Below are 26,753 nucleotides of genomic sequence, written 5' to 3'. Positions count from 1 at the left end.
AGACGCCACGTGGTCATGATGCCAGAACAGCTGAAGTAGGGAGAGAAAAACAGAAGTATCCCTTGCAGCTCAAAGGAGACCAACCCACTTTCCATGTTTTCTCCCTTCACATTCACATTTTCTGGGGGAATGTTGAGACCTCAGGCTTTCCTTGAGCCTATTTGGTAACCAGTCTCAGGACCAGACCCAACGACCTGCCCAAGAAGAAGAGAACACAGGCCCTCATCCCCCTGCGCCCCAGCAGTACCTCCAGATGTGTATTCTTCCTCTCCACACTCCTCATTCCCAAGCCTTGCTAAGTTCACTGAAGATGGGCTATTTTCCAGTTATTTATTTGAGGGCGGGTTGTGGGTACAGGCCAGCACCTGTGAGCACGAACAGCAACTGATGCATCGGGAGGTGTACACAAGCTAAGGGCACGTGGTCCCAGGGAGCGGGCAGGGCCCACCCAGGCCCGAGGAGGACGCTGCATGGTAAGTGCCTGGTTGGTCTCCTGGGGTCCTCTGGAGCACATAGCAAGAGGCCCTCTTTGATAGTTCTCTCTGGACATGTGGCCTTAGCAGATGTTAAAGTATTTTATAAAACTATAGCAGGCGGTTTTCTGGACAGGAGAACTGAAAGTTCAGGAATACATGAGACTGGGAACTGATAGTGGTGGCCTTGCAAATCAGAGTGGTCTTCACATTGATCTTGGGAGCCACAGGGTTCCCAGCAATGCTGGGGGCTGCTGAGCAAACCCAGGGTGGGGACTGCTTCCACCTGGGCAGCTCTGTGGTTTTGTTGTAGACGATAAGGTCTCCTTGGAAAAGGCAACACTGCTAAAATCATCCTGTTAAAATGGTGCTGACACAACTGGCTCATCATCTGGGGGGAAATGAGGATTTTGCCCTCTGTTCAGCCATGTATTTCTTGCCTTCTTAGTGGAGGAAGAGGGTTCTAGCCCCTTTGGTCCTGCTTCAGAGAGGCTAGGAAGGGGCCTCAGTTGGGTGTCCCCAAAGGTCAGCAAGTCTGACCCTTCCCTCTGTGGCTAAAAGGGCCCCAGCTGAGCAGGGCCACAAGGTTTGGCCTTTGGTTTCTGCGTGTGGCTGAAGGTATTGGGGTTTGGTCTCTGTGTCTTTGTTATCTCAGTAGTAATCCCGGGAGAAGCTCTTGTGATTGGTATTTTCCTTTTCAGAGAGAGGTAATGTCTAATTGTCATGGGGCAGAGTTGAAGTGGGGTCTTTATTACTGTGTGTGTGTGTGTGTGTGTGTGTGTGTCTGTGTGTGTGTGTCTGTGTGTGTGTGTTGGGAGGCGGTGGGGACTTGATCCCAGGACCGTTGCTAGGGTGTCCGGGCGCTGGCCTACATAAAGTATGAGAGGCTTTGAGGGACAGGAAGGGGCAAAGCAGTGTCTTCTGGTTCCCCCACCTTCTGGCACCAGGAGGAGCACACAGCCTCCTGCCACCTTTGTCATTCTGTGTCCTGCCAGGGCCACCAAGGAGTCATCTGGTGTCCCTCTCTCCTTCCCCAGCAGAAGACCAGGGGCAGTTCCCGGGAGCCCTGTCAAAGTGGCTTCTTCCCTCTGACTGGCCTCCATGCTGGGGAGCTATATTTTTTCCTTCCTTATGCCAAGCCCTAGTCCCCTTTTGGATAACAGGGACAGTTGGGGAAGCCATGGTACCATCCTTGGCCCTGCTTTTCCAGGAGGCTAACCTTCCCCCTGCCCTTGTGGTGTCATCATCAGAGCATGTGGCTGAAGGAGGAAGTTGTTAGGTGCAACCAGGAGGCCTCAGGCCATGTTTGCAGCCCTCCGCTGAGGAGACGGCCAGGATGGCACTCGGGCCGTATCTTAGTCCATCTTTTTTGGGGGGTCAGGGATGCTCTGAGAGAGAGGAGTGAAGCTCAGCAGAATCATGTGTCTCTCATAGTTCTTGGTCTGCTTAAACATGGTGTCAGTCCCGTGCAGGTGGTCCAGCACCCCCAGCACCCCAAAGCACTGGTTGAACCTGAAGGAGAGAGGAGGGAGCTGGAGGCCAGCGTGCTCATGTCCATTTCACCTGTGCCAACCTTGCACACATTTCTGAGCCCTCCTACCCCACACCTGCACCTGCCATGCTGACCACCTGCTTCAGAATGACCCTGGGGGGTTGTGCACACATTCCTGGGGCTACTCCAAACTGAAAACCTATGATCTTTCTTTGAAAAGCCCTCTCTGTGAGTTCGGTGCACACAAGTCAGAACCTGTGGCAGAGCCAGCTTGCTCAGGTAGGTTCTGGGACCACCTCCATCAGAATCGCCTGGAACACTTACTAAATGCAGGTGCCAAGCCCTGCTTCCCCAGAGGCTTTGATTCAGTGTATTTGGAATGGAACCCAAGAGCCTTCATGTGAAGAAAGCATCTCAGGTGATTCTGGTGCAGGAGGTTCCTAGACCACACCGACGAGCCTGGAGGCTTTCAGAGGGCGCACAACTCCTCTTGAATTGCCTGCAGGAGTTTTATGCATATGTGCATTTTTCTGGTAGTACCCATAGCTTACACTAGATACTCAAAGGGCTCAGGACCGAAGTACAGGTTAGAGACCCTTAGTGGCAGGAAAATCCAGTGCCAGACAGAAAGAAAGAAAATGGCAAGGTGATCTGGGTCCCAGGATGGTCATTACTGTCCCCACCTGCAGACCTCTCCCTCCACTAGACCCACATTTAAACTGAGACCCCAGCGTCTGCTATCAGGAGTTCCAGGAGAAAGGTGGGGGTTACTGCCCAGATACCCACAGTGGGGAGGGGTGCCTTACTTGAGATGGTGGTAGTCATGGAATTCAGGTGAAGGCAAGAAGGGTAGGTGGTAGCCACAGTGGGAGATGATGGTGAAGATGAGGACCAAAGAGAACCAGATGGTGATGGAGGACACATGGGAACCCATTACCATGGGACCCACCATCGCCGGCAGCATGTTGGAGACCTGCAAGGAGAGGGCTGTTTGAAGGGGGCCCATGGGGATGGAGGGAACCCAGGTGGGTGTACCCTTGTACCCTTCACCACAGGGTGCTACCAGGAAGACTTTTTGACTCGCATTTGGGGAAGCTGAGTGAGTTTCTGGGCCTTGATGTGCTGAAGTCCTTCAGCTTGAAATTAGGACAAGTTATTAACTGTTTGAACCTCAACTTCCTCATTAGCAAAATGAGGATTTAAACAGTTGTTGAGAGGTTTAAATGAGGTAACTTATGTTGGGCACCTAGCATCGCCTGGCATATGCCAACAATAAATGGTAGCTGTTGAATGGGCAGAAGAAAGAGCCAGTGTGGTCTCATCTGTGCAGGAGACTTTAGCTTAGGGAAGGGGGTTGAGCCGCTCTGCCCTTTCCTCTGGGGAAGCCGAGCTCTACTTACCACATGCTCGATAGGATGGGCATAGAGAGAGATCACACCAATGGGAGATGTCCACTCGTGGTGTTTCTTGTGGATTTTCTTGTAGAGTGTTGGGTGGTGAAGGAGCCTGGGAGGATAGTTAACAGTTGATAATCAGCCAACCTCCCTCTCCCCTCCCCCATCAGAACATGAGAAACCAAAGGTGGGAACTAGGGGTTACATCCATGGAGCAAAGTTGAAAACACACTGGATGGTGCTCAGACGGACCTGCCTTTGAGTTCTCATGGTGCATAATTTGGGGATGGGTGACGTTGCCTCTCTCTTCCTCAATTGTATGAGCTATAAAATGGGGATGATGGCCAGAAAGGATTCCATAAGGAAATGCATGGGAAACTGCCCTGCCACACACATGAATGGAGATAGCGGACACTCCTTGGTCGTCTCGAGTTGTCAGCTGTGGAGCAAAGACTTGTCTCCCTTTTAACTAGTTAAGGGAGACTTTTGAGGCCAGGCGCCTTCGTTCGCACCCCTACAACTCAGAGGCCTCATTTCCTCGTTGATGGGTAAGCCCGGGAAAGCAAGGAGCTGGCTGTGCTCAGGAAGGAACGCGCTCACCGGTGTGAATAGTAGAACAGCACTTCCTCAATCAGCGTGAAGACTGCCAGCTCCAGGAGGAACCAGTGGAAGGTGGGTAGCTCTCGGCGGCAGGGGTCTCCCCCCAGTTTGAGGATGGGATAGAGCAAGCTCAGCATGGGGAAAGAGATCACCAACTGGTTGAAGAGAACTGTGCGGATAGACTGGTGTAGTTTCACGGGGTCCACCTGCCCAGGGGATGAAGGAAGAAAGGAGGCCAACAAGAGTGTGAGAAGTAGGTCTTTCCCTTGTAGGAACCAGGGTCCTCTGTGACCTGCTCTCGGGAGGCCCTCACTCAGGGCTGGATGCTAGGAGTGATGTCTGGCTGTAGCCAGGCAGCCCCTGAGTGCAGCCCAGCCCAGGGGTAGAACTACCTGGTAATGCCCTGCCTTTGGAAACTCCCCTCCCCCAGCCTTAGTCTCTGCCTGAACCTGCCTGCTCCTTCCTGCTTCTGCAGCTTCCAGCACTGTTCTCCCCGTTTTTCTGGGCAGGCCCAGCCCCACATATTCCTGACCGGCATCTTGGGCAGCCTCCAGGGTGCTTGGAGAAGGCTCCCAGCCTCATTCTTTCTTCAGCCTTTCAGCCCCTCCTCATCCAGAGAGCCTTGACCAGGATCAGGTGCAGAGATCAAGGTCATCTGCCTCCTTATGTGGTCCAGCCCCACTGGACCAGGCCCAGAATGAAGAAGGATGTGAGCCAGGGAGCTGCTATCTGGCCTCTTGACTAACTTGTTGTGAGCGGGTCTTCCTGGTTTTCAGGGTGGTGCTGTCAGCATGAGGGGCTGCCTGAGCATTCTCCCCAGATCCCGTGGAGAGCTGGCCCCACATGCTCACATCCCATCGAGCCTCAATACTACAGCCAGTGTTTCCTTGGGAAACAGTAACCCCTGACCCCTCCATTTGTCAGAGCGTTGGAGATCCTGGGAATAGCCCCATGACCACAGGTCACTTGATGGTCCTGCTGAACTGGTTTGGGACCGTCACAGGGAATTTCTTCCTGAGAGATGTGTGTAAACTGGAGGGTTTCTGCACCACGGTGAGGCTGGGTTCAGAGTGGTCCTCATACTTTAGGCCTGCCTCTTCCTCTGGCTTTTCCAGGCCCTGCATGTATTGAGTGACCAGAATTCACTCTCTAAACCTTCAGTTCCATCCCATGGTGAAGCCAGGCCTGGCCAGCCTGGTTTGAGAACACCACAGAGGAAGCCATACACCTCTTCTGGCAACCTTGACGAAGAGGTGGGTGTGACATGATTCTTCACTCATTCATTGAACTGATATTTATTGAGCACCCTCTCTGTTGCAGGCAGAGTTCTGTGTGCTGCGAAGGAAGCAGTGAACAAAACACAGATTCTTGCCCTCACTGAGTTTTTAATCTTATTTTAAATAGAATGGTCAGGGTAGGCGTCATTGAGATGGTGAGATCTGAACAAAGGGATGAGGAGGTGATGGAAACAGGTATCCGGGGGAAGTGTCTTCTGGCAAAAGGAAGAGCTGGTGAAAAAGCTCTACGACAGGCACACTCCTGGTATACTTGGCTGGAGAGGAGTGAGGAGTGAGGTGGGAGGAGTGGGAGGTGAGGTCAAAGAGGTGGGGAAGAGCCAGTGCATACAGGGCTCTGTAGGCCACTTTGAGGACCTAGGCTTTTATTCCCAGAGAAGTGGGGGTCATCCCAAGGTGGTGAGCAGAGAAGTGACAGGGTCTTCCAGGGTTACTCTGGCTGCTGTGTTGGGAATAAGACAGTAGGAGCCCTAGAATAGAAATGGGGAAACTAATTAGAATTGCTAAAATATACACATGAGAGGATGGTGGCTCAGACCAGGGAGGTAGCAATGGAGGTTGATTCTGGATCTATCTTGAAAATGGAGCCAGTAGGATTTCCTGATAGAGTGGATGTGGAGTGTGAGTGAGAGAGAGTTGTGAGGGTGACTCTGAGGACTTTGGTCTGAGAGGCTCCCCAAGTCAGCTTGGGGAGGCTGTGGGTAGCTAAGGCTTTGGGGGGTAGGAGATCAGAAATTCTCTTTGGGTCATTTTGAATTGGAGATGTCAAGGAGACAGTTGGGTATTTGATATCAGATCGGGAGAGAGTTCTGGGCACGAGAGGTACATTTGTGAGCTGTCGGCATTTAGGTAGTATTTAAAGTCATGACCGTGGGACTTCCCTGGTGGTCTAGTGGTTAAGTTCTGCACTCCCAATGCAGGGGGCCCGAGTTAGACCCCTGATCAGGGAACTGGATGGCCCATGCTGCAACTAAGATCCTACATGCCACAAGTAAAGATCCTGCATGCCACAACTAAGATGCAGCACAGCCAAATAAATAAGTACATTAAAATATATATATATATTAAAACAATAAAATAAATATATAAAATAAAGTCATGACACTGAGAGGATGAGGACAGAGAAGAGAACCGAGGCTGAGCCCTGGGTGTCAACATTAAGAGGTTGGGGAGGTTAGGTTGAGGAGGAACCAGAAAGGAGATTGTGAAGGGGTGAGTGGTGAGGTGTGAGGACCTTGGGATCCCAGGGTGGGGCCTTGGGATCCACTACAAGAAGCTACAACAGGATGGGGGATGAGGAACTGTGGAAACAGTCCTGGTAGTTCTGATGAGACAAACCTGCGACAGGAACACCGGTGACCGACAATTCCGGTGGAACAGTGGGCGAGGAGGAGGCCTGATGGGAGGAGGTTTCTAGGAGGTGAGATGATGGTTTTGTGATTATTTTAGGAGATGCAAGCTGAAGGTTCAGAGTTTTGTGATATCTGAATTTAGTTTCAAATGAAGCAAAACATCATAGATGCATTGGTATTTATCTTTTTATATATAGAGAAAGCACATATTATAAATGTTTAAGATTGGTGAATCCAGGTGGTGTGTAAATGAGTGATCAGGGTACTGCCTTTTCAACTTCTGTATATGTTTTCAATTTTTCATAATTACAAAATGCTGGGGAAAGAGAGTGGACAGAGAGGGATGGGAAACTGTATAGACAACTCTTTAAAGACCTTTGCTGCAGAGGGGAGCAAAAATATGAGGGGGAGTGGGAGTGAGTATGGTAGATGGAGGCAATGGTTTTGGGTTTGGTTTGGTTTTAACCTGGGGAAAATTACAGAAGGCTTGTAATAAGCCAGAGATTAATAGTCCAGAAGTGTGTGTGTGTGTGAGGAGGGGGGGAGATGCAAGGAAGAGAAGGAAGAATTGCGGGAGCGACTTGCTGGAGTAAACAAGAAGTGGCGGGTGTGGTGAACACAGAGTGGAGGAAGGGCTGGAGAAGGAAGAGGGAGAGGCTGGGGGCTACGCCAGCTGTGCAGGCAGCCAGCTGTGCGCGCTCAGGTGCTGCCCCCAGGCTGGGGTGGTGCTGCGCTGTGGGAGCCGTCTTCTGCTTGAAGGCAAGGCCACCCTCTGGGAGGAGGGGAGGGGAGGCGGTGTTGGGGATTTGAGGAGGGAGGACAGGCGTGAACTAGCTATCCTGTCCAGGAGAGTGGGAGGGTAAGCAGAGCAGGGGCAGGTCTTACGAATGCTGTTGCATTCAGGTCCCACTTGATGACCTGTTTCTGATATCTTAGGTCAGGGCTCAGACCTGCTTGGAATAGGCCAAAGACTAAATGGCCTCTGGGGCTTCCTTCTTACTTGTGTGGCTACCTGAGGCTGCACAGTGTAGCAGCAGATGAGATGAGCCCTGGCTCTCTTTGGAAGAACTGTGTAACTTTGAGCTAGTCAGTGCATCTTTCTGAACCTCAGCTTCTGCCCCATGCCACGAGACCTTCCCTGTGTGGCCCTCCATCCACTGTAGACTGTGAAGTTTATTGTGTTAGGTGATTCTCTTGAGAGCTCATGTGGCTGGTGGTTCAGGGCACAAGCCCTGGGGTCACAAAGCTTGAGTGTGAATCATGGTTCTAAGCCATGTCACATTTCAAAGCCTCTGTTTTCTCTTCTGGATGATGAAGCTGTTTACAGCACTTGGCCTTGAAGACATACACATTTAGTCAGTGGTGACTGGTAAGGAGACTGCCGTGGTCTGACAGGTGAAACATTTTCAAGGGACAAGCCCTGCCTTCACCCCTTTGGCTCTGGTCCCTGCCTGCAGAGCGGGACCTGGAGGAAGCCTCCTGTTGGCAGGCCTGTCTCAGGTGAGGGGAACTGTGAGCCAGGCCAGCAGTTCTGGTTCAGGAAGGGACTATTCTAAAAGCCTGGGTCAAGGGCACTATTTCTCAGCCACTCTGCTCTCTAGAGTGCTGGGCTGGGCAGAATTCCCCGAGATGTGAGGTGAGTCACCCAGGTACCTGGGCAAATAATTAAAAATGGTTGTCTTCTCTGGGAAAGAAGTCAGGATGTGGTTTTGGTGGAGCTGGGGTAAAAAAATCTGGTTTTAAGAATCAGCATCTTCATTGCTGTGTAAGAAAAGGCTTCTGGAGGTTGTCAGAGCACCAAGCAGACAAGCCGGGCTCAGGGAGCAGTGGGCAGTAGGACTCACTTCCCCAGCCTGTGTTCATCCAGACGTGTGTGCTTGGCTTTTTCTCTCCTTCTGTGCCAGGAGTTTCTTGTCAGCATGGTCCAGGCCTTGTCTGCCATGGATGACCTATGTACTATTGGTTTTATTGAATAATTGGTAAGGAGGACCTGCTTAAAAAAACCACCGCCGCCCACACATTCCGAATTAATATGATGGTAGCGTTATCCACTGTTTCAGCAGCTGTGTCCCTCCCTCACAAGGACAGCTGTGGTAGTCTGCATTTTCAGCCTGTAGCCTTGCTGTCCCTGCTCCTGTGGATACGTGGAGAGCTGCCTGACCTCTCTGGGGCTCGGCCCAGTGCTGGGCTGAGACAACCCTTTCTGTTCCTAAAATGCTTACTGCCGTGCTGTGGGCCAGCACAGGCAGGTAGCGAGCCAGGCCTGGGAGTCAGCAGACCAGACTCTAGCCTTGACTGGCTGGCTCTGAGATTTGGGGCATATTATTTCCTCTCTCTAACCTTCTAATCTGGGGGAGTTTTATACACAGTCACTTGACTCCCACTAGCCATGGTCTCTCCCGGGCCGGCCAGCAGAATTTGGAGAGCGTGGGCTTCGCCCCTGCTTTCTGTGCTTTGACCAGGAGAAGCTACAGCAACACTTACAGGGTCATTCTTGCCGATCTGAATTCGGTAGCGGGAGATGAAGTTAGGCTTTCCAGTTGTGTCAACCACCAGTAGAAGCCCACTGAAGGTCCAGAAGAACAGAGCGGGCACTTGGGTGGCACCTAAGGTTGAGAAGCAGAAGGAAACCATCAGGACAACTTCAGGAGCTGGCAGCGCCCGCATTCCCTGAACACACGCTCAGTGGTAACTGAGGCTGCGTGGTAGGCAGACCCTTGCCAGGGAGGTCTTGGGGCTTGAGGCTGGGGACCTGCCTTTAGTGTTGGGGTGACAAACCAGTTGTGGGAACTGGGATGGGTCCCTTAAGGAGTGTCTCTATTTCTTTTCTTAGCTGTAGAATGGGGACAACAACCTTCTCGGTGGTTGGAGGCAAAACAACACAAAATTATGTTAAGATGTGATACACTCTAGATAGAAATGAATTTAAGGTGGCATTTGGGCATCTGTGCCCACTGAACCCCTTAAGAATAGCCGAGGGAGGGAGGAGCAGAGGGAGAGCTTGGTACAGTACAGCTCACGACAGGCTCTTGGGTCACCCAATCCCCATGACCCTATGATGACATGCGCAGAGGGACCTCAGGCATCCAGTGAGCATTTCCCAGGGTGGAAAACCCACCTCTCAAGGGGCTCGTTGGTTAAACAGTCTTCACGCCCTAACCTCTTGGAGAGTCAGGGTCCAGATGAGTTTGGTCACAGCTCTGAGAATTTCTGTTGGTCTTTGTTAAACTCAGCCTTTCCCGGGCTTTTCTTTCCCCAGAACTCTGTCTTCTCAGAACATCTCAGAATAGGCTGGACATGCGTCCCTGTCTGCCCAGGACAATTTCAATTTACATCCATCATTCCAGCATCATGATTAATAAGCCCTCCTTTACTCTCATAAATGTGCCTTTTGGATGATAAATCGTATGGTCTCCCCACCTGTTAACCTCCTACAGAACTGATGTTCTGCAGGATATTTTAGAAAATGCAGATCAACACAAGTTGAGATAGGGCTTTTTGCTTCACATTCCACTTTTCCATGAAGTCATTCCAAGTATTTCTGATCTCCTCCTGGGAACAAATAAGCACTTTGTCCACCCCAATTGGCAGTTATTCAAGTGCTGTTACAGTGTTACCTCGCTCTTGTGCTATTAACTTTATTTTCCCTTGATTTGCTACCACCTCTAATTTGAATATCCCAAGGAGCAAGGGTGTTTAACTTAATCCTCTGTCTCTGTATTCCTCCTCTGGGACTCTTTTTGCTCCATCAACCACCATGCCTTGTGGCAGTTGATACCTGAAAAGTACTTGGCTATCATTGTGGGGAAATGTGATTGGCACAAATGTCTTCAGGGCAATTTGGTAGTATCTGAAGTGAGGGAAAGAGACACTGCAACAAAGACAGACAGAGAGACAAAGAGAGACAAAGGAAAAAAGAAGGGACGTATATACATTCATTCACATAAATGTCCATCTCAGCAACTGAAAAAAAAATCTCAGTAGAACTTTTAAGTAGCCTAAATGTCCAGGATTTTTTATTTTTAACAATAAGCATCTGTTTACATCTATCCTCAGAAATAAGAAAAAAAAAAAAAAAGTTAGGTTGGTGGTTGCCTATTGGGCCATCCTTGGAGTTGCCTGCCTATATTTCAATCTGAGGGCTCCTTGAGGAATACAGAATGAAAATCACAAGAGGTGATCTTGAACTTCTTTTCCAGTGCTAACAAGTCAAGTTGCAAATATTTTTTTGTCTGGTATTTGCTTATCACTGAGGTGATAGATAGTTTTCTCATCATCGTAACAGAAACATATAAAAGCTTTTCCCACTACTCTCCCCATGTACATATGCAATCTGCATTGTTCTTTTCAATGAGTGCTTACGATTCCATTAACCTGCCCTGTTTAATACTCAGCCCATTTTCAGAGTTCTTTTCCTAGAAGAAAACAATCATCAGAAACATTTTATTTCTATGTTTGCTGTGTGAAAACTGACACTTTTTTATCTCCCCTTCTAGACTGTGACAAAGTTTTTTTGGTTGAGGTTTGTTTGTTTTGTAATCATTAATTTTCTTTTTAATAGGGTAACCATTTTATCTTAATACTTTATCTTAAATATCTTTATATCCTACACGTGAGTTTGGCACAGAATAACTTAATAAATATTATGTGAGTGAATGAATGTATAATGGAGGACAGTCATTATTATAGATAATACTGTCATAAATGTCTATGTTAAAATAGGTTTCTTCTTCTACTATGTTTTGAGCTTGTCTTGAGCTTGATTTCAGGCTTTGGCACTGTTAGTAAATACTTTTTGAATGTACACTTGCTGTCCAGCCCCAAGAGCTAGATTGCACCAGGTCCAAGGACACAGCCACACATGAGATAGAGCAGCCCTCTGCACTTGTGGACCTGACATCTAGAAGCAGGATTACTGCTTTCACAAGCATTCATTTTCACACAAACTATTTCTATGTTATTTTTCTATTTGGGGTGATGGAGGGGTGTCTCAACTTCTTTTCTTAGGTATCCTTAAACATCCATTCCTTAAACATTTCCCACAAACAGCACTCTTTGGGGTTACCACTGTCTTAAATTTTAAGTCCTCATTCCTTAGAGTCATAAACTGAGAAGTCCCAAAGTAGAAAACAAAAGAAAAAGAATTAAGCTACAACTGTGTACCCAAACCCTAAACGCTAGTGATCTGAGAATCTCACCTAGAATGTAGAGGAGCCACTCCTTCCCTTCGAATGTGGACAGCAGCCTCTCCCACTGGGCTTGCCAGAAGTAGCCAGAAGCACCCCAAAATCTCTGAAGATGCCTTGAAAGAAAACTCATTCATGTTTCTGGGTGAAGACTGGTGGGTACACAGTTCCTAAATCCATGTTCTGCCCGCAGACCACCACCGCATAGCCCCCAGGTCCCAGATTAGAGCTGGCCGAGCAGACTCACCATGTGACTGAGTTCCAGAGGGCCACAAGCAGGAGAAGGCCAGAGCCCAGGATGAAAGCTGTCCTCCTCATGGAGCCCCAGATGTGTCCCTCCTAGGGAAGGACAAGAAAGCATCAGGCCCCAACAAGCCTCCTGCCTTCCCACGCAGCTCACTGCTGAAGCCTGGCAGGAGTGACTGCCATCAGGATCTCAAGTCATGCCAGCATGGCACATCTGCTGACCTGTTCCCAGCTTCCGTGGGAGGCTCCTCCGCATCCAGAGCTCTCAGGCCGTGTGCGGAGGTGAGTATGAGGGTTAGAGATTCAGGTTGGGGGAGGGAAGAGAGCAAACCTGACCTAGAAAGTAGCAGGGAATTTTGTCACCTGGAGAAGGACAGATGAGCCTTCCAAGAGCCATGGGATTTCACGAGCAGTCCTCTTGTTGAACAGAGATGCAGATTATCTATACATTGGAATCACCTAGGAGCGTTTAAAAAATCCCAGTATCCAGGCTCCTCTGCAGCCCAGTTACATAAGAGTCTCTACTGTAGGGGAAGCTGATCTAAAAGGAGGCCATGTTTTAATCCAGCCTTTGTAGATGTGAAGGAGCAGACCGTTTTGATTGACCCATTCAGAGCAGCCTGAATCTGCACTGACGCTTTTCTTTTTTTTTAAAAAAGGATTAATTTAATTAATTTATTTTATTTTTGGCTGCATTAGTTATTTGTTGCTGTGCATAGGCTTTCCCTAACTTTGGTGAGTGGGGGCCACTCCTTGTTGTGGTGCACTGGCTTCTCACCATGGTGGCCACTCCTGTTGCGGAGCCCGGGCTTCAGTAGTTGTGGTGCGTGGGCTCAGCAGTTGTGGCTTGCGGGCTCCAGAGCACAGGCTCAGCAGTTGTGGCGCACAAGCCCAGTTGCTCCGTGGCATATGGGATCTTCCCCACCCCGGGATGGAAGCTGTGTCCCCTGTATTGGCAGGCAGAATCTTAACCACTGAGCGACCAGGGAGGCCCCACACTGACTCTTTTCTTCTCTGTTTACACCATCCCACTTTTGATCAGAAGTTAGTAAGTCATTTTCTAGGGCTAGTGAAATGTTTTTGAAGGCCTAGTACTTGTCTGGGTCCTGAGCTATGAAAACGCACCCTCCCAAGGGCTGGATCACCATGACCACAGAAACTTGATCTTTTACACAGGGCATTCAAAGTTCACCCCCAAATTTGCTAGACAGTTCACTTTGGGCTTTTGCAATTATTCCTTTTTTAGGATTTGAAGGACCCTTTTCATGAGCTTTTCCAGATTCACTAGGAATTTTTCATTTAAGTTTAATCGAATCAAGCCAAGTCAAATTTAAAACCTTAGTTTCACCTATAAGATTAGATGTGTTTTTAGGGACCTTAGTGTTTTCTCTCTCCAGCTGCCCAAGTGCTGGGAACACAGACAGGGCAAAGGTCTCTGAAGGGCAGGGCAGGAGCGTGCAGCACAGAAGTCATCTGGGGTCAACAGCTGGTTCCCAGCCCCAGTTCCCACCCCTCAATGGGCCTCTCTTGTCCCCAGAGCAGCTGTAGAAAGGCCTGAGCCTGGGGCATTAAAGGGCCAAGAGACCTTGGTGGGACAGTTACACGGCCATTCAGCGACCTTCATGCTGGCAAAGGGATTTCAGTTACAATAAGGCAGCTGGAGTCAAGTGATTCTACTCAGCAGCTACTGAAGTGAGCACTTCACTAACGTGTCAGCTACCCCGAAACCTTGTTGGGGGGACTTCAGTTACGCTGCAGGCGCAGATGTGGAAAGGGTCCCTGGCTGCATTCTCACCAGTTTGGTGGGTGGGATGCTCGCATTTACCTGCTTTGGCTTCTCATTGTGTAGCACACTTCCAGCTTCTCCTTTCATCTGGAATAAGAAAGCACAGGTGAGCCTGGACGTCATTTTCACATGCAACCAAGGAAGTAAGGAATAGAGAGAGTCAAGGTGAATGGCTAGCAGTGGTTTTTAATGCTGGCTGCTCATTAAAATCACCTGGGAGTTACAAACAAACACACACACACACACACACACACACACACACACACACACACACACACAACCTCCCCCACAAGCCCTCCCCTCTGCCCCCCACCCCAAGAAAACCCACCAAAAAAACCTGGCGCCAGACAAACTGATTCTAAATTTTATATGGAGAAACAAATAAGCAAGAGTAGCCAGGAAAAGAGCAGAAAAGAAGCATAGTGGAGGGGTGGGCATGAAGAATACTAGGTCTAGCAACTCTTAAAACACATTAGAAGGGTTTTTTGAAAACTTAATTATGCTTTCCTCATTTCTTCAAGTTATTAAAGAGTTGTCTCTGTAAGATAAAAGAATTATTTAACCAGGAGTTAAAGAGTAGCTCTAACTTCAGTTGGTTCAGTTTTGTATTCTTTATTATTACTTGTCAGTTAGTTTAAAAACAAGGACCAAGATTTTTCTGAAACCAGTCAACAGTTCCATGACCAAGTAAACGAATGTGAATGAAGCTCCTTTTAAAATGCAGTCAAACAAGAACTGGCTGGAAAGAGGGTAAATAGGGATGTGTTTGAGATCTCCATTTGAAATTACGACAGGGTAAATCTTTCTGGGAGTCTTAATAGAACTGATATTTAATAAGCAGAAAAATTAAGATTTTCTCATTTCTATTTTCTAATGTGACATTGCCCAGTTTTCCTGGTTATATGAAGAAAATGATCAAATGAAAAAAGTTAATTTAAGGAATCCAAATAGTAGTTATTAGACTACTCGATAAAAATTCTGATGTTAAAAGGCAGTGAATGCAGACTAAAAACCAATTGCATCTCTACTTAGCAAAATGAAATAAAAACAATAAAAAATGGCATTGTCCATAATACATTCTAAATGAGATATTTTTGGCCATATAAACATATTAAGTTTGCTTTTCCCCGCTTTTATTTTTATGCATCACAAGTCAGTGCATACAGGGATAAACTATTTTGACTTAAAAAATAAAAACCTTTATTCTAAAGATTACATAATACTTCGGTACTAGAGTTTTGATCTAAGTTTTGAGGAAGATATTCCTTTTACTACAAGCTAATTCTAGTACTGTCAGAAACATCTACAAAAGTTTGGCCCCCACACTTACACACATACAGTAGAGAACGATAAAATCTGGCAAGGTAGAAACCTTCTGGAATTTCCCAACGTATTTTCAAGGTACAGCAAGCCAAAAGAATGCATTGGACAAGTATGCATGCTGACTCAGGCAGCGTTTCCAGTGCAGCTCTAGTGTAACACGTCCATATATTGGCAACAACTCTAGCATAACACATTCATATACATGTGCACCCAAGGAATATTTCAGAAGCATTGGTTCTTTACATGGTTACACTTGATCATAGAGGTGTGTATGTCTCTGACAGTTCATCCTGTTCTTGTGCCAACACCACCTGACTGACCCTGTGGTGGCTCTATAGTGAGGTCAAGGCCAGTGTCATCTAATGTTTCTTTTTGTTGCTGTTGTTATCATCTGCCACATAGCCTCTTGGCTTTGTGGTGGTGTTAGGGTTGTAGTGTTACTCACTGCGTCTTCCATTTGTTGCATTTGAACATCCAATGTTTCAAACCGGTGTTCAAATTGTCCTTCAAGGCAGAAGTCTTTGTCCATATTCATACTCCTCAATGCAGCATCCAAAAATCTGACTACACCTGCCAGACTTGCCTTTGCTCACTGCTACTGCAGTTTGGTCTCCAGCTGCCACAAAGTTTACCCTAGGCTTTATTCTCAAAAAATCAAGTGCTAGGTTTTTCTGATGGTTTGCGTCTTTGGCATGTATTCCTGTGACTTCTCTGTGCCATCCTGAATGACCTTTTAAATCTTGGCCTTTTTCAGTTTCTTCTTTATCACATTTCTTGGCATCCCTATCATTTTGCAACAAACTTAAAGTGTTTCTCCATGTTTGAAATACTGCAATGATTTTTGTGTGAAGATGACAGCCTGGGACGGTGGCTGAGTTTGGTGGGAGGGTTCTTGGAGACTGCACTTGCCCTGAGTTGCCGGCCAGCTTGACTTTGTTGACTGTCCCACTACTTATCTTACTGTGAAGTTTTAATAAGTGAAAATGTGGTGCTAGCTCATGAGTAGGTAGACATATACAGCAGAATAGAAAGTCTGGAAATAGACCTCAAAATATACATGGAAATTTAGTGTATGATAAAAAGAAATCAATATCAATGGACTTTGAACTGAACAGATGCAGAATCTGTTCCATAATAAGAGAAATGTGAATTAAAACTGTAAGATATTATTTCTTACCCACCAGCATGGCAAAAATCCAAAAGTTTGACCATGTGCTCTGCTGGTGAGGCTGAGGGGACTTCAAAATTGTATTTGTTCTAGTTCTTTCTTTTAAAAATATGTTTGTTGATATATAATTCACATACAATACAATTTACTCATTTAAAGTATACATTTACATGGCTTATAGTATATTCACAGAGTTGTACATTCATCACAGCAGTCAATTTTAGAATATTTTCATTACCCCAAGAGAAATCCTACACACTGTAGCCATGAATTTCCTACCTCCCTGTCCTCCTCCCTCCCCCGCTCTAGCCCTAGATAACCACTAACCCACTTTCTGTGTCTGTGGAATTGCCTGTTCTGGACATTTCATATTAATGGAATCCTACAATATGTTGTCTTTTGTGGCTGGCTTCTTACACTTAGCATATGTTTTCAAGGTTCACCCGTGTTGTAATATCTATAAGTACTTCATTCCTTTTTATTGCCAAACAACGTTCCATCCTATGGATATATCATGTTTTGTTTATCCATGCCTCTGTTGGTAGACATTTGGGTTGTTGCCACTTTGTGACTGTTATGAATAGTGCTATGAACATTTTTGAATAAGTTTTTGTGTAGACACATGTTTTTATTTCTCCTGGACGTATGCCTAGGAGTGGGATTGCTGGGTCATACACTAACTATATTTAACTTTTTGAGGAATGTTAAGTGGTTACACTGTTTTACATTCGAACAGTGATAATATATGAGGGTTCCAATTTCTCTACATCCTTACCAACACGTCGCTATCGAATAGAATCATAACTTGGCTGAAAAGAAGCATTACAAATCATCTGGTCCTACCATGTGACAAGGATGAAGGACCCTAGATAAAGGAGGCCAGGTGAGTTTATAGATGGCAGAGCCAGGATCAGGGGCCAGTTTCCAATATCTCTAAGGATGTTTTATTCTTTTGTGGATGATCATACTTGGTTTTATTATTCTAGATGCGTTTTTACCAGCTGTGACGTTAGGAAATACAGCTTCCCTTTGACCCACATTTCTTACAGAATACTTAGGCTGGAGAAAGGAAGAGAGGACCGTGACGTATAAAGTGCCTTCAAGGATTTGAAGAGTTAGGACAGCAGAGGGAGGTGATCAGCTGCTCACCAGCTCCACTGTTAATTACAGCACAGCAGGAGGAACACTGTTAGCTCAAAGGAAAAGCCTGTCAGGGAGAAATACTGGGACATTTGATTCCCAGGCAGGGAGATAGCATCTGGTTTAAGAAAAGGCACCAGAATGTTTGGTGCTGTGTCTGCCCAGTCCCCACCTGGAGGCAGGGGAATGGATTTCAGCCAACAACCCCCCCCCCCCACCCCCCAGTCCCTCCTCCAGTTCCCTCTGTTGCCTGGCCGGCAGCAGAACCTGTTGTGACTTGCAGGTGTAGAGTTCCGCCCCAAGGTGAGTTCTCAGAAAAAACAACAAAAAAGAAGGAATAAAGTGAAGCTGTAGGCATTCACTCCCTGTTCTGACCCAGGAGGGCAGTCAGGATTCCTTTGCTTACCTGAGTGTTAAGGGTGCTCTAGAGTCATATTCTGTACCACCTGAGGCTTCCAGAGCATAACTGTGCAAAAGTGTTCCAGGACAACAAGTCTCAGTCCCAAACCCCTGCCCCACATCCAGGACAAGAGATGTTACTTAGTAACCTGAGTTTATAAGAATTCCCAAGAATTTTCCTTTAAAAAATTTTATTTTATTTTATATTGGATTATAGTTGATTTTTAGTGTTGTGTTAGTTTCTGCTGTACACCAAAGTGAATCAGTTATACATAGTCATATACCCACTCTTTTTTTAGATTCTTTTCCCATATAGGCCATTACAGAGTATTGAGTAGAGTTTGCTGTGCTATACAGTAAGGTCCTTAAGAATTCTCCTTTACCCTCCTGCACTGTTGGTAGGAGTGTAAATTGATACAGCCACTATGGAAAACAGTATGGAGGTTCCTTAAAAAACTAGAAATAGAACTACCATATGACCCAGCAACCCCACTACTGGGCATATACCCCGAGAAAACCATAATTCAAAAAGATACATGTACCACAGTGTTCATTGCAGCATTATTTACAATAGCCAGGACATGGAAGCAACCTAAATGTCCATCGACAGATGAATGGATAAAGAAGATGTGGCACATATATACAATGGAATATTACTCAGCCATAAAAAGGAATGAAATTGAGCTATTCGTAGTGAGGTGGATGGACCCAGAGTCTGTCATACAGAGTGAAGTAAGCCAGAAAGAGGAAAACAAATACCTTATGCTAACACATATATATGGAATCTAAAAAAGTGGTACTGATAAACCTAGTGGCAGGGTAGGAATAGAGATGCAGACGTAGAGAACGGACTTGAGGACACTGTGGGGAGGGGAAGCTGGGATGTAGTGAGAGAATAGCATTGACATATACACACTACCAAATGTAAAATAGATGGCTAGTGGGAAGCTACGACAGAGCACAGGGAGACCAGCTTGATGCTTTGTAAAGATCTAAAGGGGTGGGATGGGGGGTTGGGAGGGAGGCTCAAGAGGAAGGGGATATGGGGATATATGTATATATACATGTGGTTGATTCACTTTGTTGTACAGCAGAAACTGAGATAATACTGTAAAACAATTATACTCCAATAAGGTTTAAAAAAAGAAAAATAATTCTCCTTTAAATAGTGATTTTCTCCATTTTCATTGTGCTGAGCAATTCCTATTGGCCCGATCCCAAGTTTGACCCACATCCTCAAGATGGATGAGGGCCCATTCACGAAGTTACCTTTCACACAGTGGTAGAATTCTGGGGTGAAACAGGGTCATTTTCAGTCTGGCAGTTTGCCTGCTGCCTGAAATCCCAGAAAGCACAGATCTTTAAGTACCTAGTGGTGCTAGGTACTTTGGGGGTTAAGCCTGTCTAGTGTCTTAATGACAAGGAACCAAATATTAAAGGAAACATCTCAAGTTGGGAATGACTTGGAGATCTTTTATTTTTATTTTTTCTTTTTTGGCTTCATTGGGTCTTCGTTGCTGTGCACAGGCTTTCTCTAGTTGTGGTGAACGGGTGCTACTCTTCATTGCGGTGCTCAGCCTTCTCAGTGCAGTGGCTTCTCTTGTTGCGGACCACAGGCTCTAGGCTTACAGGCTTCAGTAGTTGTGGCATGTGGGCTCTGTAGTTGTGGCTCACGGGCTCTAGAGTGCAGGCTCACTAGTTATGGCGCCTGGGCTTAGTTGCTCTGCAGCATGTGGGATCTTCCTGGCCCAGGGATTGAACCTGTGTCCCCTTCATTGGCAGGCAGATTCTTAACCACTGCACCACCAGGGTAGTTCCTGACTTGGAGATCTTAATGTCTGCAAACCACGTGCAGAAAGGTAGAACCTTCACATCACCATGGATTTCCCTCCTCAGTTCTTGTTAGGAAGTGTGAAAAGCTCTCTTGGCCCTGTTGAGATATCCATCCTGTTTGGGAAGGAAGCTGAGGGGAGTTTTGGTTTGTTCCTTTGTTTGCCTGTTTGTCTCTTTAGCTTCCAGGACTCTTTTTGCCATGCCAGGCCATGCCATGCCATGCCATGCCACGGGAACTCACTTTTAAGTCAAAAGTCTCATCTAGCTTTTCCCCAGTGTCTTATCATCACCATTTTCTTTGCCAAGAGTTAGCAATGCTAATAAGACATGGTCTTTGACCTTTAGAAGCTCATCTATCCTTCCTAGGAACATTTATGAAGAACTTACGGTATACAAGGATACCTGGAGATGCAAATTCTCAGTCTAGGTACATAAACGCATCATTTCAAAAATCCATGTGAAAAGTGCTAGCCTAGACGTCTTGGCCAGAGCTAAGAAAACACTGAGTAGGGCAGGAGGTATGGCACGCCCAAGAAATCTTTAAAGGAGGACAGTGCCCAGGCTTTCTCATGGTCTCCAACCTCACAACTGAGCTTTTTCCTCCCAAATTGCATTTTTTTTTTTATTAATATTTGTTTATTCACTTATTGGCTGCATTGGGTCTTTGTTGCTGCACGCGGGCTTTCTCTAATTGCGGTGAGCAGAGGCTATTCTTCATTGCAGTGCGCAGGCTTCTCATTGTGGTGGCTTCTCTTGTTGTGGAGCACGGGTTCTAGGCACACAGACTTCAGTAGTTGTGGCTCACAGGCTCTAGAGTGCAGGCTCAGTAGTTGTGGCGCACGGGCTTAGCTGCTCCGAAGCATGTGGGATCTTCCTGGACCAGGGATTGAACCCGTGTCCCCTGCGCCACCAGGGACGTCCCCCCAAATTACATTTTAGCTTATCCAAGGAATGCTGGGTTTTAGTTACATCATACTTTTTAAATCAAGATGGATGTAAGAATCTGCCACATGAATATCAAAACTGCCATTGAATATATTCCTTACCCCATTATTTAGTTCCCCAAAAGAAGCAGTGTACTTCTTATGAGGATACAGCTGATAAATTCTTACAAAGAAATTAGTGCTCAGAAGTTTTCCTTTTTGGGTACAAACTTGTGGTTACTAAGGGGGAGGGGCATTGGGGAGGGACGGATTGGGAGTTTGGGATCAGCATATGCAAACTATTATATATAGAATGGATAAACAACAAGGTCCTACTGTATAGCACAGGGACATATATTCAGTATTCTGTAGGGGCTTCCCTGGTAGCACAGTGCTTAACAATCTGCCTGCCAATGCAGGGGACTCGGGTTCGATCCCTGGTCCGGGAAGATCCCACATGCTGCAGAGCAACTAAGCCCATGCGCCACAACTACTGAGCCTGCGCACTGGAGCCCGCAAGCAAGAACTAATGAGCGCACATGCCACAACTACTGTAGCTAGTGTGCCTAGAGCCCGTGCTCAACAAGAGAAGCCACTGCAATGAGAAGACCTCGTACCACAACGAGGAGTAGCCCCCGCTCTCTGCAACTACAGAAAACCCACGCGCAGCAACGAAGACCCAAGGTAGCCAATAAATAAAAATAAATAAATAAATTTTAAAAAACCCAAAAAACAATATTCTATGGTAGGCTTCCCTGGTTGCCCAGTGGTTAAGAATCTGCCTGCTAATGCAGGGGACATGGGTTTGATCCCTGGTCCATGAAGATCCCACATGCGGAGGAGCAGGTAAGCCCGTGCACCACAACTACTGAGCCTGTGCTCTAGAGCCCGTGAGCCACAACTACTGAAGCCTGTGTGCCTAGAGCCTGTGCTCCACAACAAGAGAAGCCACCACAATGAGAAGCCTGCGCACTGCAATGAAGAATAGCCTCCACTCTCTGCAACTACATAAAGCCTGTGCACAGCAATGAAGACCCAACACAGCCAATAAGTAAAAATAAATAAATAAAATTATTTAAAAAATATTCTATGATAAACCATAATAGAAAAGAATATAAAAAACTAATATATATGTATATATATGTATAACAATCACTTTGCTGTACAGCAGAAATTAACACAATATTGTAAATCAACTATATGTCAATAAAAAAATTAATTTTTTTTTTTTAAGAAGTTTTCCTCCTTGGAAGAAGGGATATGCTTAGTTGTGGAATGCAAAAAGTTAGGTGATCCATTTTGGTCCTTCTCACCCCTTTTTGCTTTGGCTGCCTGTAAGTTCAGAGTCACATTTAATGCTCAATTTTTCCTGTTATATAATCCAGTATATGAAAAGTGATGTGTGTCCAAGGATGTTCATTGTGACATTGTTTTTAATGACTAAAAATTGGAAACAACTTGAATTCCATCAATAAAGGGTTGGTTATAAATATCTGTCAACAGATGAATGGATAAAGAAGATGTGGTACATATATACAACAAAATATTACTCAGCTGTAAAAAGGAACAAAATTTTGGGACATTTGCAGAGACATGAATGGACCTAGAGACTGTCATACAGAGTGAAGTGAGTCAGAAAGAGAAAAACGAATATTGTATATTAACACATATATGCGGAATATAGAAAAATGGTACAAATCAACCGGTTTGCAAGGCAGAAATAGAGACACAGATGCAGAGAACAAACATGTGGACACCAAGTGGGGAAACAGGGAGGGGGGGGAGTTGGGGAGGAATGAATTGGGAGATTGGGATTGCCATATATACATTACTAATAAGAAAAAAAATATCAAATCGTACACTTTAAATATATGCAGTTTATTGTATGTCAACTGTATTTCAATAAAAGTTCTTAAAAAAAAACTAACATACAAAAAATAAATAAATAAATGGTTGGTTAAATAAATTATAGTACATCTAGTAATGAGCTAGTCTGTAGCCATTAAAGGAATAAGGCAGCCCTATGTGTATCTTCCAGAACTCTTAAGTGAAAAAGCAATGTGTGGAACATGTGTGTGTGTGTGTGTGTGTGCTGTTTGTGTATGTATAGCATAATACGTAGAATATTAGACTTGCTGGAAGAATGTATAAGAAATTGGTTACAGTGGTGGCTTCTGGTGAGGTGAATTGGATGGCTGGGGGACAAGGCAGAAGGAAGGCTATCTTTTTACCATGTGCCTTATTTTTTGCCTTTTGAATTTTGTATCATGAGTATATTTTACCTACACAGGAAATTACGCAAATATTAAAAAATTTTAAACGAATTCAATGCTCCTTCATTGGAAATATTTTATTGAAGATTCATAGAGCAATTCCCTTTCACTTTACTCCAAATCATATTAACTGCAGTTCCTCAAGGGCTTTGAGAAGGCTTGTCTCCCCTGAAATTTTATGCCAATTTTTCCATGTTCATTTTTCACATTCAGAGTATTCATTAGATTACTAAAGGTAACTATGATAAGGACCAGTGCCATTTCTTCTTTGTCTTCTTTTTTTTTTTTTTTGTAATGATTTTACATGGTCCAAAAGCAAAGGCATAGCAGTAAAGCACCTGGTTCTTTTCCCTACAGATCACTGGCCCCCTCTCCTTGCATCAAAACAGTATGAAAGGTATTTATTGAGTACCTGATGGATTCTAATCAGTTTTTATTTTTCTGCAGCTGTTCTATTATCTCTCTCTCTCTCTCCTTTTATTGGAAGCTATTGCAAACCCTTCTGAGATGGAGGCTGGATGTAAAGTATTAACCAGATATTAAAATTAAAAACCTAAGAGAGACTAGGATGCCTGTCAGTACAATAAGACCTTAACCCTGGGAGGAGGCATCTCTGTTGATTCCACAAGGCAGGGTGCTGATGCCTACTGTGTCCATGTCATGAAAACTGAGTTTTGCTGAGACTGAGTGATTAGGGGCTCATACTTAAGTTTGACCTTGGAACATAAGCCCTCTGGTCAAAGGGAAAGTGACTCTATCTTCTGGTGGTAGGAAGGCCCCTTTGGCTGCAGGAGTCACAACATTTATCTGTTGACATCTGACCTCATTAGAAGCAATGAAGCATTTCCTGACATGCCATTTTTCTTTGGCTAAGCCCATAAGCCCATATGCTATTTCCTGAGATATTTATCTAGATAGCTGACTCCTCTAAGCTGCATAACCGTATCATTCTTCTGAATATTTTATGACAAAGCAGCTTGTTTTCTGTGCCTCTCTACATATGTAGACTTGTTTTCAGTTTTAACTGAACAGAGTCAGTCAGAAAGGTTCTAGGGGAGACCTCAAACATGGTGGGCAGATGTGTCTTTACCCAAAGAATTTCCTTAACATTGTTTGCCAGTGGTAGTGCTCAAGTTAGAAATTTTGGCAAACAAAACCAACAACAATTATTAAATATTTACTATGTTAAGGTACTATAATCATTACATTTCTATGGTGCTTCCTCTCTTTTTCTCTACCTTCTGAAGTCTCCCATCTAAGAACTAGAAGTTGTCTTAAGCTCATCTATTCTGATGCCCCCATGTTCCATTTGAAGAAATGCAGGCAGAGAAATCTTCATTATTCAGCTTCAAATTACATAGACATTTAGTGGCAGAACTTGAATTCAGTGCTTACTGTGCCAATTAAGACTGCAAAAGGTATAGAATGTGCTGCTGTTGCTGAATGCAGGGTGGGCATTTGGATTGTAAAAGGACACATAGGAATGAGATCAGCCTCTGTTAGCCACAAATAATGGATTAGATTGTGTGTGTGTGCGCACACATGCGCGCACACATGCTTTTTTTTTTTAATACCAAAGGTAAAATAGAGCATGGTTTTTCTAAGATATTAACCATTCTTTCAAGACACACTTATTGTGTGCCAGATACAATGCTAGGCACAGAGGATACAAAGATGAATAAGACATGCTTCTTGGCCCTATTTAATAATATAATACTATATAACTTTGATTTTCCAAGTGAGAAAGTATATATGAAGAGGATATGAAATAGCATTTATGATAAGAATGCATTCAGAGGGAGAAAGAAAGTAGATGCACTAAAAGTAAATATTCTAATACTTTATAACAGTGAATTGATTCTCCCTTAAAGGGATTTTGATAGCTACTGTAAGATTATCCAAATTAGGTACTTTTTATTGTGCTTCTTTTGAAAGCAGATGATTCTGCAAGCTTTTTTAAATTGCAGAATCCCTAACCTAGGTAAACGACACAGTGAGGCTATAGTGAATGTTCACAACCTCAAAAATCTGAATACAGGGCAGGGGAATGGGATGACGGTGGGAGAAGTAGACAGTTTAATTCTGTTTTATTTGTCTATAGCCTGATTTTTTTAGAGTATAGCTTTCTGGATATTCTGAATGGTTGATGAAGTTTCCCATTTTATACGTAAAAGATATCAATGTAAATATGCATAGTTTCTCTGCAAATATCTTGTAAAATTATTGGGGGGAGGGGAGAGAAGGCCTGATGGACCATCTGGTCTACCCCTTCCATTTTATAGCTAAAGAGACAGGCTTAGATAGCAGAACTGACTTGTTCCACAGTTTCTGGCAAAAATCCAGGCTTCCGAACACTTTGCCTGGTGCCACATTTGTTTTCAGAATGGCATAAATTCTGTCTCATAAGGGTGAGGGCTAGTCCCTTGAGGACTGAAACTCCCATTACTTCAGCCTCTGCTCTCAGGCTGTTTGCATTCTTGAGTAAAGCTTAGCAGTCTGCCTCCAGCTTAAAGCCTCTGATGAAGAGGGTTTCGAGGAGTTGCTATGACCAAGGTCTGTATGTGAGTGAGACTTTTATAGAGGGGAAAGATATTCATTCAAGAAGGTGAAATGCATGAAGGAAAAGGTTAAACTCTGAGACAAAAATGACCCCCTTTGGACAGTTTTAGCAAGGCTCCCTTCACCGCTTTTGCTGTGGGTACTTACATCCTTTATGACTGACTGCCCCACTGGACTGCATGCCTGCCTGTTTTGTTTACTATGAGGTCCACCGCACCAAACACAAGCCTGGTATGTAGCAAATACTTAGGAAGCATTTGTTGAATAAATGAAAGGAGAGGAAAAGAATTAAAAGCCTTGTTTTTTGCCATCAAAATGTCTCCAACATTTGCTCTTGGACGTTTCAGCACCTTTCCCTATGCTACACGCTTTCTTTTCTAAGGTCAGAAGCTAACGCTCAGAGCATTCGTTTTACCAAGTTGTATTGAATCTTTATATCCCAACCAGAGACATTTATTTGGAATCGCGTATGAAACTGAAGCAACCTACAATTTTCTATCTTGTCTTGCTTGCCTTATGCCCCAAAGGACCTGTATAGCACCCTGAAAACCACTGGCCCATTGTTCACCCCCATCTACACACACTATTCCTCTCCCTCCGTAACCTCTGTGGGAATTCTTCCTGAGCTGCTACCAGGACATCAGCAAGTCTAAAAGTGGAGTAGCTGTTGATAAATCCGAGTATGTTGTATCAAAACAGCTTTGGCATGTTGTCCAGCTCCTAACCCTCCACATCTACCTTGGGCCTTTGCAATTTTAAGACTGTTGTAATTGACCCCATCCCTTCCAAGTGACCCTGGCAGGTTAGAGAGGAGAAGCAATTCAAAATCACAGTTGCTTCCTGGTAGCCTTTTCCAGTTGGATTTTCGCATTCTTGGGATTTTCCTCTTCACGTGGTTTTGAAGCCAAACCCTGTCCACCTGACAGAATTACCTGTCAATTGCTAGAAAAACAAGACAGAGGAGGTAGATGTACAAACACAGGCAGAGGATGCAGACATTTGTGAGACAGGAAGGGACTCTGTGTACTAAGAAAACATTCCAGGGCATTGTTCAGGGGAAGATCTCACCTGCACTATAAGTGGAGAGGAGAGGTGGCAGAGGTGAGAAGGGTATGACATGCCTTTCTTTAAGTGAACTTGGTTGCGTCCTGAACTGGGCAACCAGTTTCCCTGCCCAGCAGCTCCCGCTCACCTCTGCAGTAGGCTGTTTCCCAGCTCCTCCAAGGTCCCCACACAGCTCAAGCCCGCTTTCTCTTCTTTCAGCCCCCGCACTGGCAGCGGCTGTCGCTGTACTGTCGCCTCACTGTGCTG

The 26,753-nt window shown here is 45.3% G+C and overlaps 1 protein-coding gene across 2 annotated transcripts; it reads right to left on the bottom strand.

Annotated features, from left to right (window-relative positions):
• Window positions 1–321: 321 nt before the first annotated feature.
• FAXDC2 (fatty acid hydroxylase domain containing 2) lies at window positions 322–26,753 on the bottom strand. Of its 2 annotated transcripts, none has more exons than XM_057730212.1 (9): window positions 26,635–26,753; window positions 13,864–13,911; window positions 12,040–12,131; window positions 11,805–11,908; window positions 9,091–9,212; window positions 3,960–4,165; window positions 3,366–3,471; window positions 2,772–2,938; window positions 322–1,985 (listed from the first exon to the last, which is right to left on the bottom strand). In XM_057730212.1, exons 2-9 carry the CDS (start codon window positions 13,909–13,911, stop codon window positions 1,829–1,831), a joined length of 1,002 nt encoding a protein of 333 aa, XP_057586195.1. In that variant the 5' UTR covers window positions 26,635–26,753; the 3' UTR covers window positions 322–1,828. The 2 variants fall into 2 exon arrangements, with proteins under 2 accessions (XP_057586195.1, XP_057586187.1); XM_057730204.1 differs by having other exon boundaries at window positions 26,511–26,716.

The sequence above is a fragment of the Hippopotamus amphibius genome, chromosome 1 (assembly GCF_030028045.1).
Source record: "Hippopotamus amphibius kiboko isolate mHipAmp2 chromosome 1, mHipAmp2.hap2, whole genome shotgun sequence".
In the NCBI taxonomy this organism is placed as follows: domain Eukaryota; kingdom Metazoa; phylum Chordata; class Mammalia; order Artiodactyla; family Hippopotamidae; genus Hippopotamus; species Hippopotamus amphibius.
Note: the sequence above shows the minus strand (reverse complement) of the source record. Positions and strands in the feature narration are given on the sequence as shown.

Bases quoted from the DNA above. Each gene is read 5' to 3' on its own strand.
- FAXDC2 (XM_057730204.1), bottom strand. From the start codon at position 26,561: ATGTCATACCCTTCTCACCTCTGCCACCTCTCCTCTCCACTTATAGTG. The intron at 13,912-26,510 runs GTGAGATCTTCC...TTCTTATTCCAG, and splicing joins CCTCTCCACTTATAGTGCAG to ATGAAAGGAGAAGCTGGAAG. The intron at 3,472-3,959 runs GTGAGCGCGTTC...CTATCCTCCCAG, and splicing joins CTGTTCTACTATTCACACCG to GCTCCTTCACCACCCAACAC.